This window comes from Asparagus officinalis, chromosome 8 (assembly GCF_001876935.1).
Source record: "Asparagus officinalis chromosome 8, Aspof.V1, whole genome shotgun sequence".
NCBI lineage: Eukaryota > Viridiplantae > Streptophyta > Magnoliopsida > Asparagales > Asparagaceae > Asparagus > Asparagus officinalis.
In genome coordinates this window covers 28,023,213-28,041,588 of record NC_033801.1, presented here as the reverse complement: position 1 = coordinate 28,041,588, position 18,376 = coordinate 28,023,213, and the positions used below count along the sequence as shown (strand labels likewise).

At 34.5% G+C, this 18,376-nt stretch overlaps 1 protein-coding gene across 1 annotated transcript in view; it reads left to right on the top strand.

Moving 5' to 3' along the window:
- Nucleotides 1-12,675, top strand: part of LOC109821053 — a 23,200-nt gene extending 10,525 nt beyond the window's left edge. The window contains exon 5 of the mRNA XM_020387247.1: nucleotides 12,372-12,675. Within this exon, the coding sequence (XP_020242836.1) occupies nucleotides 12,372-12,675 (304 nt within the window). The remainder of the gene's footprint in view (nucleotides 1-12,371) is intronic.

Here is an 18,376-nt window from a genome sequence, read left to right as displayed (position 1 = left end):
TTCCACTGTAGCCACCAGCGTGTTTGCATCGAAAATAATTTTTATTGCAAAATCCATTACAAGGTTCGAAAGAAGGAGCCTTTTTATAAGACTTTTTTACACGAATAAAAATAAATAAAGACTTTCTAAAAACACACACAGGATCGTTTATTGCTCGCTACTTACGTGAGATCTTTGCATGTGTCGGGGTCTCTTTGATCCGTGGATCGTTGAGTATCAAATTCGGTTGATCTCGTTTCGTAGAAGAAATAAGAATTGATGTAAATTCTCAACGATGTGAGATAAGTACTCTTCTCAATATCCAACAACAGTATGATCTTAAGGAAACTGATGTAGGGGCTATATATCTATCGAACTCCTCCTATTTATATTAAAAAACTTACCAAGATCTCGCATTTAGATCTGAAATTCATTGCTCTCCTCTCACAGGGATAGCAACTTACCTCCAAGCTCTGAAATTCCAGATTACTCGTGTATAAGGGCCCTAGGGGTGTATTTATAAGCTTTGGATGCCCTATTTTCAGATAAGAATTTGTGATTTAGCCTTATCTTCAGTTAGTAATAGCTCTCTGACATTTAAGGATATCCTCAAAGTAATTAGGGAGGCTCCAAAACCGTTAAAACATATCGAAAACCGTTAAAACGCATCCGGGAGTCCTGACTAGTGCAAAACACCCTTGGGTGCTTCACACATGTGTGAGAAACACCTTGGTTGTTTTGCACCATGTGCGAAACACTTTAGGTGTTTCACACATAGGTACAAAACACTCCTAAGTGTTTTGCACTTTGGGTGCGAAACACAGCCTTGGTTGTATCATTTCTCCATCGTTTCATCGTTTTGCGTGTTTTGTTAACTAGTACGCTTTGCCGACTCATTTTGTGTGCTTGTTTGCTACTTTACAGTATCAAATAATCCTCTTTGACATAGATAATGACGTTCATCACCTTCTCTTCGTCTCGAGCTGCATGCTGGAAGCTATAGGTATTTTTTTACGTCTACAGTGAACTGCAAAATGTTATGCTGAGCCACGGGATATTGTGAGCACCTATACTCCATACTATTTTTCTTTGTAAGGAATCAAACAAAATTGTAAATTTTCTCCCATGTTTCCTGCCTCGAGATTAAAGTATAAGGCTATGGTTTATTGTGCACTATGTATCCTAGACGAGATCTTTCATTGAATATTTATTTTTGTTTCCGCGCCAACCACCCCAGGGAAATGTGAGTTGCTATGATATGATTTGTTATGGATGAGGCTTGGTATTATATTATTATTTGTTAATTATTTTGTTCTTTGTTAATTATTTTATCCATAGGATTTTGGAGTTAATATTTAGCGATCCACAATTTAAGATACATGGTATATATATGAGGGTTTTCTTATTTGGATTATTTCGCTCGAGGTACTTATTCTCGTGTTGTGAATTTTTAAATATTAATTACTCTTAGTTTAGGTTGTAGGATTTATAAATCTATATTTGTTGTATCTTGTACTTTTATACACCTAACCCCCTTCCCCTGGGGTGGTGAAGATGTTCTCACTAGTGCTTTGACCCTCGTTGTTTCCATCTTTTTCAGGCAGTGAATCAGGCGTCCGTAGACTCACAGGTTGATGAAGATTTACTCTAGTTCACTATTATTTATTAGTAGTTAATTAGTGCTCCACAGTAGCTTACTATTTGTTTTTAGTTTTTAGAGATGCATTTCATGTTGGAGGCTGAGTGCCTTAGTACTATTTTCATTTGACTCTTGTGTTTAGAGAATTATTACTCTTATTTTAGATTTTCAGATGTATTTCTTTTTTTTTGTTGAAACAAAATTATAAATGTTAATGTATCTCTTCTTTATATTGTGTTCATTATATTGTCATATTTACTATATCTGCTTGTACCCTCACTTTTTGTATTTGATTCCACTAGAGAGATATTACTGTGATGGTGAAACATGTTGTTGCACAGTGTTAGATGCATGACAGGTTTGACATCCTTAGGTTCACCTTGAACTGCAGCCATGTGTGAAATTAAGGATATCAGAGTGACATTTTAAACTTCGTAAGAGTTTTGCATTTCTCCAATTGTAACCAGATGCAAAATTATTGGCAGAGGACCCTAGAGGTGTGTGGATATATCTAGCACAGTGCAATGTCGTCCATGTGGCATGCTCATAGCTGAGACTGGGACTCTCTCTAATTGCCTCCATATGCTACGGTAATTGTGGAGGATGTAAGGTAGAACGAGTTTGTTGGCAAGGTGGAGGAGGTTTGTATTCAGTGCGCTCCTCCTGCACAGGCTATTCAGATTGGCCTCCAAGGGGAGGAGCTATGAACGATAGATAAGTTTGTTGGGGAACAACACTACTGAGAAGTTCATCTGTGGAGGAATCAACTTGTTATTGAAGAGATCAAGAGATCCATTAGGGAAATTCCTCTAGTTGGGCTTGAGTGATGTAGCCCGCATTATGTGTTTCATCCATAGGAGGGATTGAGATCAATCTGAATGATCAGAATGAGCCATCTTATACAAAGAAGAAAAAGAGGCTCCAAACTATTGATGCATAGATGATTAACAACAGGATTTAGGGCTAATTTCAAAGAGGTTAGAGTCTCTTGATCTCCTTTCATGACTGATCCCCTAATAGGAAGAGAGTCCTATGCATGTGCAATATGTTAGAGGAGAAAAGAACGTTAGAGTCTCTTGATCTCCTTTACATGGCTGATCTCCTTTCATGGCTGATCCGTTAACTAGAGTTGGGTTCTCCGATGATTCCTCCGATAATCAAGTTAGTTATGATCTGAAGAGGGGAAAAGAACTAATAGAGTTTTCTAAGTGTGCCAAAATTGTGTACCTTTGGTCAGTAGACAATGTGATTGTTTGTAGTGAGTTGATGAGGATATTAATATAATCTCGACCAAGTACAGGTAGTCAACATATTCAACTAAGACTTTATAAATGTCTCATGTGATTGGAATGTGTCACCTTTGTGATTAATGCGACGGTGATAAGGCGAGTACGGTGCTGGCAATGTCCGATAAGTCATTAAGACATTAAAGGAGGATCTAATGATGACTCTAATTATGCATTTAATATGATGGTGATTGGCTATTCGTGAGGGGTTCCAAAATGACCGTCTTTCTGTTAGCCTTTATGTTTTGATGATGTTTTACAACCACTATTATTAGTACTAATTGCTTGTTGAGTAATATTGTAGATTACAAGAATATCAAGCTTATTAGTACATTTACTGGAGGATTGGATGGAACAACAAGCTACAACAAAGATATCAAGGAGGTGGAGGCTAAGTGATGAAGCAAAGTTGTCAAGAGCACAACACTCAAGAAGCTTCATCAAAGATATGAGCAAATATCAAGACCAAGAAATCGTATTCTTATATGTGAGGGATATTTGCATTTTTATTTCTCTCTAGTGATTAATGTAGGCAAACAGTATGATAGATTACATTTGAAGCTCTTGGAATAACACACTCACACATTTTCAATATTCGTATTTTGACACTTTTGTTAAACGTTAAGTTTTCACAAATACGAGGTCCTTCTTGCAAAATTCCTTTTCAAACAAGTTTGTTATTATATTTGAAAACTTTTCCCAAAGTTTATATTTTTTGAATTTATTTACTATTGTTTAAAGGCCGTGGAAATTCCTTTTTAAAAATCTGAAAAGGCTGAAAATCCGTTATTAGTTGACTGATGCAAAGGATCAGTCGACTGATGAAACTAGCCAGAATCATCAAAAAGTTTTTGTTTCTTATTTAGTTGACTAATCAGTTGACTGACGATGTCATTGGTCGACTGACGAGTTCATCAGCCAACTGATCACGTGTTGCTGGCCTGTAACGACCAGCTCATCAATCGACTGATGAACAATATCAGTCGATTGACGGCCTAACAGCTAGTTTTGTACAGTTTCCAGATTTCTTGGTTTTTGAACGGTCTGTTTCTTTGGGGTTTTGCTGTTCTATTGAAAAATTATAAATACCCACCAACCCTATTCACTTTAGTAACTAAGCAAACTTTTAAAATCTCTTGAGTTTGTTGTTTATTGTTCAAAAGAGCATCAACTTTCATTTGCTTTCACATTTACAAACCCCACATCCCAAGCTTCAAATTGCAATCTCTTTATCTTTCCATAGGGCTGTTGTAAGAGAGCTTCTTTTATTTTATTTATAACTTGTGGAGAGCTTGATCTTGTGGAGATCTATTATGTGGTCGTGAGATCTCAAGAGAAGATCATTGTGAAGAAGTTTCGGCTTCCAAACTAGGTTGTGATAGTAAAATTCTCCTCGAGAATTGGGAGCGGGGATGTAGGTCGGTAAACCGAACCTTGTGAACATATCACGTGTCACAATTAGTTAACTATTTCCTAACTCATCTCCTTTATATTGTTTTAGTATTTTATTTTATGGTGTATTACATTGTTTTATTTTTGTTTGCATATTTATTGCCTCATAACCCTATTCACCCCCCCCCCCCCCCCCCTCCAATTGGTATCACCAATAATTGGTATCAGAGCTTGGTCTCTATACATTTTTAGGTTGGCTTCTTTGAATGTGCTTATGCTTGAGGGACAATCCACCACCAGACCCCCACTTTTCACCGGTAGTAAGTTTTCTAATTGGAAGGCTAGAATGGGGATTTATCTTCGATGCATTAATATTTATATCTTAGACATTATAAAGAAGAAATATTTTGAGAAGTATAGTAGTAGTAGTATGACCGATGGTGAGAGGCTTAAAGAAAACATTAATATAAAGGCCATGAATACCTTAATTAATGGACTTACTCCCAATGAAAACAATAGGGTTTCCACGTGTGCAACCGCACACGAAATTTGGGGAAAATTGTGCATCACTCATAAAAGAACCCCCTAAGTTAAGGAGTCCAAAATTAGTGCCTCATGTGAAAAACCCTAATGTCACTAGGAAGGAACCCTAGAGAGGGGTGAATAGGGTTTATGCTAATCTAATCTGATTTAATGCTGATTAATTAACAAATATATCCTAGCAAGCATGATATGCAACACCTAATATGCAAGGATATGTGATATATACAAGGGTAAAACAAGTTAAACAAAAGATATAAGTGTGATAGGGCAATATAAACAATGCACTATAGACACTGGCGATATAAGATAAACATAAAAATAAATGCGCTAATGAGAAACTCAAACACAAGAAAGTGATCACGGAGTTCGGACCTTTCGTCCTACGTCTCCGCTCCCTACTCCTAGGAAGAAATACACTATCACACTGGGTTTTTAGCGCTCACCCGAAAACGTTTACACCTCACACTCGGTTTTCTAGCTCATTGAAAACTTTACAATCAATACTCTTGCAATCACACTCTACACCCTCTAAGTGTTGGTCTTTAGCCCGTGTCTCCCTCAAGTGTTAGGAATTACAACCTACCTCTAGGCATTACAACCTACCCCACTCCTCTTGGGATGACCACGTCTCTCACCACACACTCCTCTCGGTATACAAGTGTAGTACAAAGTATAACTCACAATTTAGCTCGCTAACAACAAATGATTTTATCTCTTACAAGATGAGAACTCAATTATGCTCACTCTCAATGTCACAAACCCACAACCCCAAACTATACTATGTATGAAATACTATAAGCTCAATAGGTTGTGTGTGAATAATGAGAAGTAAAAACAAATATAAACTCAATATAAGTTTAGCTTATGAAATTATGCTCAAATGTATAAAATAGCTAGGTTTGAGTTTAAGAAAAACTTCCCTAAAAAACAAGATGGAGAGATGGAGATTGAACATCAAACAATGAAGATGATCTCCTCCATTTGTGAAAACTTCTTCGCAAACCAAACAAACACTAAAATAATTTTCTTAGATAAAAGCAGAGTTGGGTATGAGGGGGTATATATAGGGAACCCCAAAGATCAAGAAAACCCAACAAAAATATAGAAAAAAAAATCAAAACAGACAAAAGATAAAAAAAAAACTAGTTGTTACAGTATCAGTCGACTGACGGGTTTTATCAGTCGACTGATGAGCTGACCGTTATAGGCATTTTCCAGCTCATCAGTCGACTGACGATCTTATCAGTCGACTGATGACTTCATCAGTCAACTAGTCAGTCAACTTGAATAAAAACAGAAACTTTTAGCTATTCCAGACGTTTTCTTCAGTCGACTTACCAATCGACTGGTAACGTGATATTAGCCTATTTTGAATAGTAAATCTATTTTTTAAACCTCTTTTAAAAATAGCAAATAAAATCAGAAAAATATAAAACTTTGAGAAATATTTATAAACATGATAATAAACATGTTACAAAAGGAATTTTTAGAATTATACTTCCCAATAGTAAAATCTTATCATTTTTCAAAACTAGTTCAAAACATGAAAATACAAAACACATGTTTTTGATATTTTAGCTAAACCATATTTTGAAACTTTACAAAATAATTTTATAGACTTCATAAAAGATGTATACATTGAATGTTAAGTCTATAAATAATAATACATTATTTTCACAAAAATGTATATATAATACAAAACACGTTTGTTTTTCCAAAATCAATAGAATATGAATCATGTGAAAGTGTATATGAATATAACTATTGTTTCATATCTATAAAGCTAAGCCAAAACAAAACAATAAATATAAAATATGTAATTTCATATTTATATAAATATGAAAATCAAAAACTAAAATGTATATATATATATATAGAAACTAATAAAATGTGTGTGTATATAATATTGAGCTTAGAGTATTAAATACACATAATATAAATCTATACTAAATATACCCAAGCTTGTGATCTTCAATGAAGCTTTATCTTGATAACATGGATGAAGCTTGAACTTGGATTTTTAACTTGAATTGCAAGGCTTCAACCACTATTCCTTCCATCCTCCAAATGATATGATCATAAAAGCTCTAGTGCATCCATCTTCCAACTCATTGTTTATCTACAATAAATAAAAAACACAAATACTAGAGAAACAATATCAGTTATAAATTGTTTGTTATAACATCTTCAAAACAAAAAGGCCAACAATCTCCCCCTTTTTGATGATGACAAATAATTTACATAAAGAGATATGCATGATACGAGATGAAAATATAAATTAGAATTATTATGAATATAAACAAGGAAGTATATATTCATAATATTTCTACCTCTTTGACAACATCAAAAAGGGGGAAATGAAAGGAGAGCGAAGGCTTCCCCTACCTACAACCACGGTGAGTATAACATAATAAAAGAAATATGGATGGCTCCCCCTATCAAAATGCTTTATGGAATATATACAATGATGGCCAAGGCAAGTATATGTGAGCAAGCATAGACGAAAGCATGCTAAACATAACTCACAAACAAAAATACAATGAGGATACATATAAAAATATTAATATGAAAATAGTAACTCATTACTCAAACATAAAAATAATATAAAAATGGATTTATGAAATCAAAGGAAAGAAGAACATGAGTATCATGAAAAAAGTTTTCAAATAAAAACAAATCACTCAAATGAAATCATAAATCATGATTTAAATCCAAAAATGATGTTTGATCAAAAAAGTAAATTTTCTTTGTAGGACTTGATCAAACCACATATAGAATACATTATAAAGCATAATTGATGATCCATAAGCACAAACACATAAATATCATCATAGAAGTGTTTTACAATGAATTCAAAAATACAAATTAAAATAAATTTTTCATAGTTCAAAATTAGATTAAAAAATACACAAGAATCATGAACTATGGATTTGAAACCTAAAAATCATCTTTAAGAACATGAAAACAAAAAAAAATTATGCTTAAAGATCAAACATATTTTGGTATCCAATTACTCTTGGTACCGAAGAGTCTAGGGATATGACCCCTATCATTAAAGATTAAAGCCCTAGGGTTATGATCTCTTTTGGGCACATTTTGAGCACAGGTCCAGTCATAACAATAATTGCTCAAATGACCTTTCCGATTACAATAAGTGTAATGAAAGAGGCTCATTTATTTTTGTGGACCATATGGATGTACACGTGGAACATTTGCAAATAAATATGGTCTTTTAAAATCATTTTACAAATGTGAAACTCTCTTCAAATCAAAATAAAATTTAGTCAAATGAGCAAATCTACCACAATGATCACACTTAAACTTCTGTGGTCTTTTAAAATTATTTGGTAAAAGTGAAATCTTTTTCAAATCAAAGCAAAACTTTTCCAAATGGCCAAATCGGCCACATAGATCACATTTAAACACACGTGCATGTTTATGATGAGCATTGTTAGCATGTGCATGTATGTGTGATGATGAAGCTTGATGAGATGCATAAGGAACATTTGATTTTGTAGGTTTACGTGCATCATAGAAAAATTTAGCCAAATGGTATTTACGACCACAAATATAGCACTTGTAAATTTTGCTATACATGTGTGCATGATGAATAGGATGTTTAGATGTTTTAGCATGGGACTTAGCACACATGTTTATAAGCTTATCGTAATTGTTAATGCATGTATTAAGAGTTGAATCTAAGGATGAAATGTGATTTTTAACAACATTCAACTCATCATAAGGAACATTAGCATTAACATTAGAAGTAGAGCAAACATATTTATTTATAAATGAACTTAAATTATTTTTACTAGCTTCTACTTCTAACAAGATATTATCTTTTTCATGAGATCAGCTAGCAGTGGATGAGCTCAATTTTTCATTTTCCAAACTTAAAATATCATTGTTTTCTTTAAGCATCATATTTTCTTTTTCAATGATATCAAAATTGGAAGCCAGCTTCTCATGATAGGATTTTAAAATAACATGCTTATTTTTTAAATCTAAAAAGATATGATGTAATTTGTTGTAGGCATGCAATAATTTTTCTAAAGCATAAGCAAGTTCATCACTAGATAAATCACTAATGGATTCGAAGTTGCAAACATCACTAGGGCTATCGCCTAGTGCCTGTGTGCATGATGCTCCAATGGAACTTGAAGAGGAAGCCTCCAAAGCTTATCGGATCGCCTCCAAGTTCCCTTTATGCGCTTCTATGAGTTTCCATAATGTGAAAGTGCTATCAAAATGAACAAACTTGTTAGAAAACAATGAATTAAAAGCGTTTAGCAAAAATTCTAACAAAATATTGTTTATTGTAAATATTCTTTTATCATTTTTATTTCACTTGGATTTCTCTGAAGTGGGTACAATATAAGCATTATCAATTAATTCTTATAAATCAAAATATCTAGGTGTAACAAAAATATTAAATCTAGAACACCATCGGTCATAGGGGAAATTATCTATTCTAGGAGCAATATTAGGATCATAGCCTAAACAAGGTGCACAATGCATGTTCATAATATCTAAATATATGCAAGAAAGATAACAATAAATCTCAAGACTAGATTAGCACAAAATAAAATAACTTGGATCTTTAACTCAAGATGATTAAACCTTAAATCAAAGAGTACCAAGCTCTGATACCAATTGAAAAACCCTAATGCCACTAGGAAGGAACCCTAGAGGGGGGGTGAATAGGGTTTATACTAATCTAATCCGATTTAATACAGATTAAAAAACTATTAACAAATACATCCTAGCAAGTATGATATGAAATACCTAATATGCAAGGATATGTAATATACACAAGGGTAAAACAAGTTAAATAAAAGATACAAGTGTGATAAGGCAATATAAACAATGCACTATAGACAATGATGATAAAAGATAAACATAAAAATAAATGTGCCAATGACAAAGTCGAACACAAGTAAGTGATCACGAAGTTCGGACCTTTCGTCCTAGGTCTCCGCTCCCCACTCCCGAGAAGAAATCCACTATCACACCAGGTTTTCAACGCTCACCCGAAAATGTTTACACATCACACTCAGTTTTCTAGCTCATTGAAAACTTTATAATCAACATTCTTGCAATCACACTCTACACCCTCTAAGTGTTGGTCTTTAGTCCGTGTCTCCCTTAAGTGTTAGGAATTACATCCTACCTCTAGGCATTACCACCTACCCCACTCATTTTGTGACGACCACGTCTCTCACCATACACTCCTCTCGGTGTACAAGTGTATTACAAAGTGTAACTCACAATTTAGCTCGCTAACAACAAATGATTTGTTCTCTAACAATATGAGAACTCAATTAAGCTCACTCTCAATGTCACAAACCCACAACCCCAAATTATACTATGTATAAAATATTATAAGCTCAATAGGTTATGTGTGAACAACGAGAAGTAAAAACAAATATAAACTTAATGTAAGTCTAGCTTATGAAATTATGCTCAAACGTATAAAATAGCTAGGATTGAGTTTAAGAAAAACTTAGCTTATGAAATTATGCTCAAACGTATAAAATAGCTAGGATTGAGTTTAAGAAAAACTTCTCTGAAAAACAAGATGGAACGTATAAAATAGCTAGGATTGAGTTTAAGAAAAACTTCTCTGAAAAACAAGATGGAGAGATGGAGATTGAAGTTCAAACAATAAAGATGATCTCCTCCATTTGTGACAACTTCTTTACAAACCAAACAAATACTAAAACAAACTTAAACCCATTTAAACCTTTGTAAACTTGTATAAACAATTTTCTTAGATAAAAACAGAGCTGGGTATGAGGGGGTATATATAGGAAACCCCAAAGATCAAGGAAACCCAACAAAAAGACAAAAAAATAAAAATAGATAAAAGCTAAAAAAACTAGCCGTTGCAGCATCAATCGACTGACGGGTTTTTTTAGTCTACTGATGAGCTGATCATTGTAGGTATTTTCCAGCTTATCAATCGACTAATGACCTTATCAGTCAACTGATGACCTTATTAGTCGACTAGTCAGTCGACCAGAATAAAAACAAAAACTTTTAGCTATTCCAGATATTTTCTTCAATCGACTGATCAGTCGACAGATAACGTGATATCAGCCTATTTTAAATAGTAAATCTGATTTTTAAATCTCTTTTAAAAATAGCAAATAAAATAAAAAAATGTAAAACTTTGGAAAAATACTTATAAACATGATAATAAACATGTTACAAAAGGAATTTTTAGAATTACGCTTCCTAATAGTAAAATCTTATCATTTTTCAAAACTAGTCCAAAACATAAAAAAACAAAACACATGTTTTTGATATTTTAGCTAAACATTATTTTGAAACTTTACAAAATAATTTTATAGACTTAATAAAATATGTATATAGTGAATGTTAATTTTATAAAGAATAATATATTATTTTCACAAAAATGTATATATAATACAAAACACATTTGTTTTTCCAAAAATAATAGAATATGAAACATGTGAAAGTATATATGAAAACAACTATTGTTTCATATCTATAATTCTAAGCCAAAACAAAACAATAAATATAAAATTTGTAATTTCATATTTTTATAAACATGAAAATCAAATACTAAAATGTGTGTGTGTGTGTATATATATATATATATATATATATATATATATATATATATATATATATATATATATATATATATATATATATATATATATATATATATATATATATATATATACACGTATATGAGATTAATGGTATCCTTGTTCAATAGGAGGGGGGATTTCCTTCCCTATGACGCGCTCTAAAGTCACATGCGATTCGAGCCGACATCGTGGATGATAGCGCTCCCGTTGAATTTGAATCATACATATTCTGAGCCCACAAAACACACCAGTTGGAGGTGATGAACGCCGTCGTCGTTTGACCGTTCATCCACTCCGTATCAATTTTTATACACGTTAAAAATAGGTTTTGAATGGAATAGAAGCTTTTCACATGGCTCGATGGAGGGTCATAACGAGCGACCGGATTCCGCCCAAAACTTGGTTGTGTTAGAGTTTTAGAATATGTAGATCAAATTTCAACTCAGAGCGGATGCATCCATCAATATCGCTCAATCATGTGATTTTAGAGGCGTCATTAGGGAGGAAATCCCCCTCGCTATGACAAGGATACCCATAATCCATAATATAAACCTATACTAAATATACCCAAGCTTGTGATTTTCAACGAAGCTCTATCTTGGTAACATAGATGAAGCTTGAACTTGGATGTTCAACTTGAATTATAAGGTTTCAACCACTATTCCTTCCATCCTCCAAAGGATATGATCATAAAAGCTCTTGTCCATCCATCCTCCAACTCATTGTTTGTCTATAATAAATAAAAAACACAAACACTAGACAAATAATATTAGTTGTAAGTTGTTTGTTATAACTTCATCAAAACAAAAAGGCCAACATCATGCATGATTATGAATTGTTTAAAATACTTCCAAATGAATCTATTGATGCTATGTTTTCTCAGTTTACTAACATCATAAATGAATTGCATAGCCTTGATAAGAAGTTGACGAACCAAGAGATGAACTACAAAATTCTTTGTTCTTTGACGCCGGTGTGGGAGCCTAAAGTTACGATCACCAAGGAAGCTCATGATCTTACAACACTTACTCTTGATGGTCTCATTGGCAAGCCTAAGGTCCATGAGAAAAAGATCAAGGAGAAGGAGGAAGTAACCGAGGAGCCATCTCAAAAATTAAAGACTATTGCGCTCAAAGGAGCAATTGATGACTCATCCTCCTCGGATAGTAAAGTCGATGTCTCTAGAGAAGTGGCACACCTCTCTAGAAGGATATAAAGATTAATCAAAATGAATAAAAATTTTAAGAATCAATCTAACAACAAATTTCCTTCTCATATTGGTAAATGCTTCGAATGCAATGAACCGGGACACTTAGCTAAGGATTGTCCCAAGCTTAAGGAGAAGTACTTGAAGTACAAGAAGAAGAAGACTATGTACGCTGGATGGGATGAATCGGAACCAAGCGATTCGGATAGCAATGTTGAGAGCGCCAAATTGATCTTCATGACCCAAACGTTTGTTTCATAGCTCATGAAGATGAGGTATAATTCGAAACCGAAAGTGAATAATTTTTTTATGCAATGTGAACTAGAAACCACATTAGAAGACTTAAACATTGAATTTAAAAGAGTGGCGAAAGAATACTCTTCTTTCAAAAAATTACATGTTTCTTGTGATTCTAAGTTTGAGCAACTATAATCCTCTCTTGGTCTCAAAGATGAAATGATAGGAGATCTAGACATTAAAAACAAACTACTAAGATCTACAATTGAGAGGCTAGAAATTGAAAATAATAGAATTAAATCTAATCATGCTTACTCTAGTCATCATCATGTTAATAGAAGACGGTATCATAAATCTTATGCTCCTACATATAAGAAAAAGTTTTTGTGCATATATTGCATGAAATATGGTCATATTTCTACTCATTGAAGGATTAAAAATAACATTGATTCTTATAAGTTAATGTGGGTACCTAAGGGTACCAAAAATACTAATATTCAAGGACCCAAAGTTTGAGTACTTAAAGGTTCTACAACTTTTTTACATGTAGGGAACGTCTCGCCCAAGACGTAAGGAGTTATGGTACCTTGATAGTGGTTGCTCACATCACATGATGGGAAATAAGGAATTATTTATAAGTTATCAAGGATTTAAGGAGGCAATGTCTCCTTTGGTGACGGTGGGAAAGGTAAAATGTAGGTATTGGTAATATTGGTAAGATACATTCTTCCATAATTGAGGATGTTTATTTTGTTAAAGGACTAAATCATAATCTTCTTAGTATTAGTCAATTAAGTGATAAAGGTTTTGATATTTCTTTTAAGTTGGATAAATGTATTGTTAGTATGAATGATAAAATTATTTTTGTTGCTTTAAGAAGATCTTATGTTTATATTTTTGAGATGAATGAACTAATAGATCAAGATGTAAAGTGCCTTACCGCGGTGGATAAAGATCCTTGGATTTGGCACAAGAGGCTTGGACATGCTAACATGGAGTTAATATCTAAGCTATCCAAGAAAAATCTAGTAAAAGGGCTACCAAATATAACCTTTGTTAAGTATTCTATTTGTGAAGATTGTGCTAAAGGTAAACAACCCAAGAACACCTTCAAATCTATTAATGAGGTATATACTTCCAAACCCTTGCAATTATTACATCTTGATCTCTTTGGTCCTATGCGTGTTGCCTCTCTAGAAGGTAAACATTATGTATTTGTTATCATTGATGATTTTTCACGTTTTACATGGGTAATCTTTTGCAAATAAAGATGAATGTTTTGAAGAATTTTCTAATTTTGTAAAAAGAATTCAAAATAAAAAATTTTGAAAATTGTTAAAATTAGAAGTGATCATGGTGGTGAATTTTAATATAAATTTTTTGATGAATTTTGTGCTCATCGTGGTATAACTCATATGTTTTCTGCTCTTAGAACACCACAATAAAATAGTGTTATTGAACAAAAAAATCATACCATACAAGAGATGACATGTACAATGATAAATGTTTTTATTTTGCCTAAGTATTTTTGGGCGAAAGCTGTGAATACGGCTTGCCATGTTTTAAATTGTGTTTTGATTAGACATAAATTTAAGAAAACTCCTTATGAACTCTTTTTTGGCAAAACCTTATATATTGGATATTTTCATATTTTTGGTTATAAATGTTTTATCTTAAACACTAAAGACCACCATGATAAGTTTGACTCAAAAATTAATGTTGGTATATTTTTGGGATATGCATCTAGAAGTAAGGCTTATAGGGTTGTTCTCGTCGGAAATCAGTTTCATTACTTTCGAATCCATTACAACTTCAGGCATTACAACGATTTAAAATAAAAGAAAAATTAAGTCTTTTTATAAGACTTTCTTTACAATGAAATTAAATGGAAAGATATCCTGAGAACACATGCAGAGATCATTTATCGGTTTTCTGCTTGCGCGGGATCTTTGCCTGTACCGGGGTTAATTCGAGGACCACCGAGTGATCAGTTCAAAAGAATGGTTTCGTTGCCTTGCAAAGGAAACAAGAAACTTAAGTGAATATCTCGGCAAAGCGAGATACCCACTCTTCTCTAGAATCGCAGCTAGGTACGATTTCGAGGGAAGCGGGTGAACTGGATGCAGATCTCTTGAGCTATTCCTCTTTATGCTGAATGAGTCACCAAGATCTCCTTCTCCTCTCTAAAAATTTGTGCTCCTTCAGTCTTCTAACCGATTGGACTTCACCAAAGCTCGAGCATTCCAGATCTACGCAAATGAAGGCCCTAGGGCTGTATTTATAGGCTTCAGAAGCCCTGTTTTTGGAGAAAAAATAAACAATTTTCTCTCATCCTTAGTTATAAACCACTTAACCATGTTTAAAGATAACCTCAAATCAGTTTGGGAGGCTGCGGACAGAATCTTGGGCTGCGGACAGCGTTTTCGGGGCCGGGACTCCCGAGACTGTCTCGAGATGCCCAATACTGTTTTTGTCATAGTTTTCTCGTCCGGTCTCGGAATGACATGATTCAAAATGTGTTAGAAAGATGAAAAAATGCCTACAACTTTTATCTTTTGAGATTCTTCAGATTTGAATCGTATCATGGCTAAAATATGCTAGACATAATTAGTATATCGCAGGTACGAAACAGTCTGTACTATCTCGGATATTTTGGCTCTAACTCCATCGCTCGACCTCAGAAGGAAGTGATCCAAGGAACGTTAGAAAGATCATGAAGATCTCTATAACCTCCCATGGGTGAGATATCTATGGGATGAGCAAGACACGAGTGGTGCTTACTCCTTTGTGGGTGAAACGTAACCCCAGGTCGAGTCGCTTCTTCGTTATTGTACCATCACGTTGATTTGTATACTTTATCAACTCGTTTCATACATTTGTTAGGTTCTCTATAACATTAGATAATTCTTCTTGATTTGGATAATAATGTTCATCATCTTCTCTCTGTCTCGAGCCGCATGCGGGAATCCGTGGGTAATTTTTAACGCCTACAGATACCCCCTCCAAAGTGTTTCAGTCTCGTTTCTTTTATAGAAGAGCCTGAAATGCTTTGGATGTAAACGATCCAACCTTCAGTCGGTAAAAAAGGACTTGTAGTTGGCTTTGATTCTTGACTTCTTTTATTTTTGGTCTATTCAATATTTTGACAAATAGCTAAAATTTCTCGACGCTGCATTTATCGTTTGGCCGTTGTCGATATCTTGAATCAAAACTGATGAGTTGGTTTTAGCTCATGTCATTGAGTTGACTTTAAACTAACTATCTTTATAGGAAATTCATATCTGAACTTTGGAGTTGATCGGAGGCCATGCGTTGACCGTCATTACCACGCATTGATCGACGTTGACCTAGGGCTACGCGTTGACCGACATTGACCTAGGGTTATGCGTTGACCAGCGTTGAGCTTAGGGTTTTGCATTGATCGATATTGACTTTTTATCGCAATGCATTGACCGACATTGACTTTTGTCACAACACGTTGATCAGTGCGGCTACATAGTTTATGCTCTTAAGGCGTTGGAGCGTGGCGATCCCAAATGTTAGGGCTACAGGTCTACTGTTAAAGCTGATTCATTTGCATCAATGACGAGATCTTGAGTTACGAGATCAATTAAGTTGTCGTATCCTTGAGTAAAAGTATAAATCACAGTGAAAGTGTTGACTTGTACGAATCACTCAGTGGGGGGGTTTTGATGTCAAATGACGAGATCATGACACGAAGGGGATTTGGCAATCGCAATAGACCGTTCGAATTAAAATTTCCAGTGCTATGTCAGGACTTTAACAACGGGAGTTTAGTGTTTATCACTTTATTTGTAATGAGTAGGTTATCCCTAAGAATATTATATGTAACATTCTTCCCAGAACTTCCCATTACATGAATTATCCACCCCCAGTTTTTTTGCAAAATTAGGTCCAATGAGGAGTACATTGTCCTCAGTCGCATGTTCGGGTTATCTTTAAGAATATAAGATTCTCTAGGAACTTTTCGTCAAATGTAGGAAACAGGTTAGACTCATATACCTATTAGAGTATGCAGTGAGCAGTTTAACCTCATACACATATTGGATGATTGAGAAGTAGTTTATACTCGTATACTCTTCAGAGTCTTGATACAGATTAATTTAGCAATATGATGCCAGGTTCAACCAAGATTTGGATGCTATTCTTGAGGGCGAAACAAGCCTTGGTGGGATAAAAGATCCTCCTGTGGTATGCACAATACTTTAGATATGAAGTATTATTAGCTTCCTCCTGATTTGTGAAAGGTGGCAGCTTGATCTTGTTGTTTTTAAGGAGGCATTCAAAAATGGCCGGAATGTCTTCGTCCTTGAATGAGTACTTTTTTTGGAGTCTCGGATCCAAAGTCTTTTGCTGTCTTCGGGATTGTTGCCATGACATCTGATTAACATCAATAACCGGTGCAGGTGCCTTACCCTTTCCACGGGTGGCAAGTTTGATTTTAGAGGGTTAGCCGTTGGTTGGCTTCTCTCGGGCATTCTTCCTTCAAAGGAAGCATTCGGCCTGCTCAGTGTGCACCTTCAACTCTCTCCAAGTCTTGGATGGTGCTAGTCCCATAACTTCTAAGATATCAATGGACAGGTTGTTATGATACGTTTGGAGGATGAAGTCCTCTGTGACTGGATCTCGACAATTCATCGCCTTATTTCGGAAGCACTTGACGAAGTCGTCGACCATCTCTTCGTCTTCCTGTTTCTCTTCAAAGAGCATCCTAACTGATATCTCGGTGTCATCATTAAGAAATTACTAAGAAATAAGCTTTTCATATCATCCCAGCTATTGACGCTTTTAGGCTTGAGACGACGGTACTAATTGAAGGCAGCCCCGTGAAGGGTGCCCACGAATGACCGAACCATCAAGGCTTTATTGCCAGAAATTATGTCCAAGTGGAACTTAAAGTAGATCAGATGTTGAGTGGGCGAGCCCTCCCCGTCAAACAGCGTGAAGTTGATCAAGTTAAACTTCACCGGGTACGGGATTAACTCCCACTCTCTCGGGTAAGGACACGAAATACCGATCTTCTTCACCTTTCGAGCAGATATCAGAGTGTTGATTTTGCTCTCGAGGTCTTTCATCTTTTCGTCCTCATCTGTATCATGCTTTGGACGATTTCTGAGAGGAACAACGTGTTGGCCTCTTTGTTTTGATGATATTTAACAAACAATTTATCACTAATGTTATTTATCTAGTGTTTATGTATTTCTATTTATTGTAGACAAACAACGAGTTAGAGGATGGATGTAATCAAGTATTCATGATCATATCTAATGGAGGTTGACGGAATAGTGGTTGAAGCTTTGCAATTCAAGTTAAAGATTCAAGTTCAAGCTTAATCCACAAGTTTACCAAGTTCAGCTTCATCGAAGATCTAGATAGCTTGGGTAATTTAGTTTAGGTTTTTATATTATGTGTGTTAGCACTTTAAGCTCAATATCATATACACACATATAGA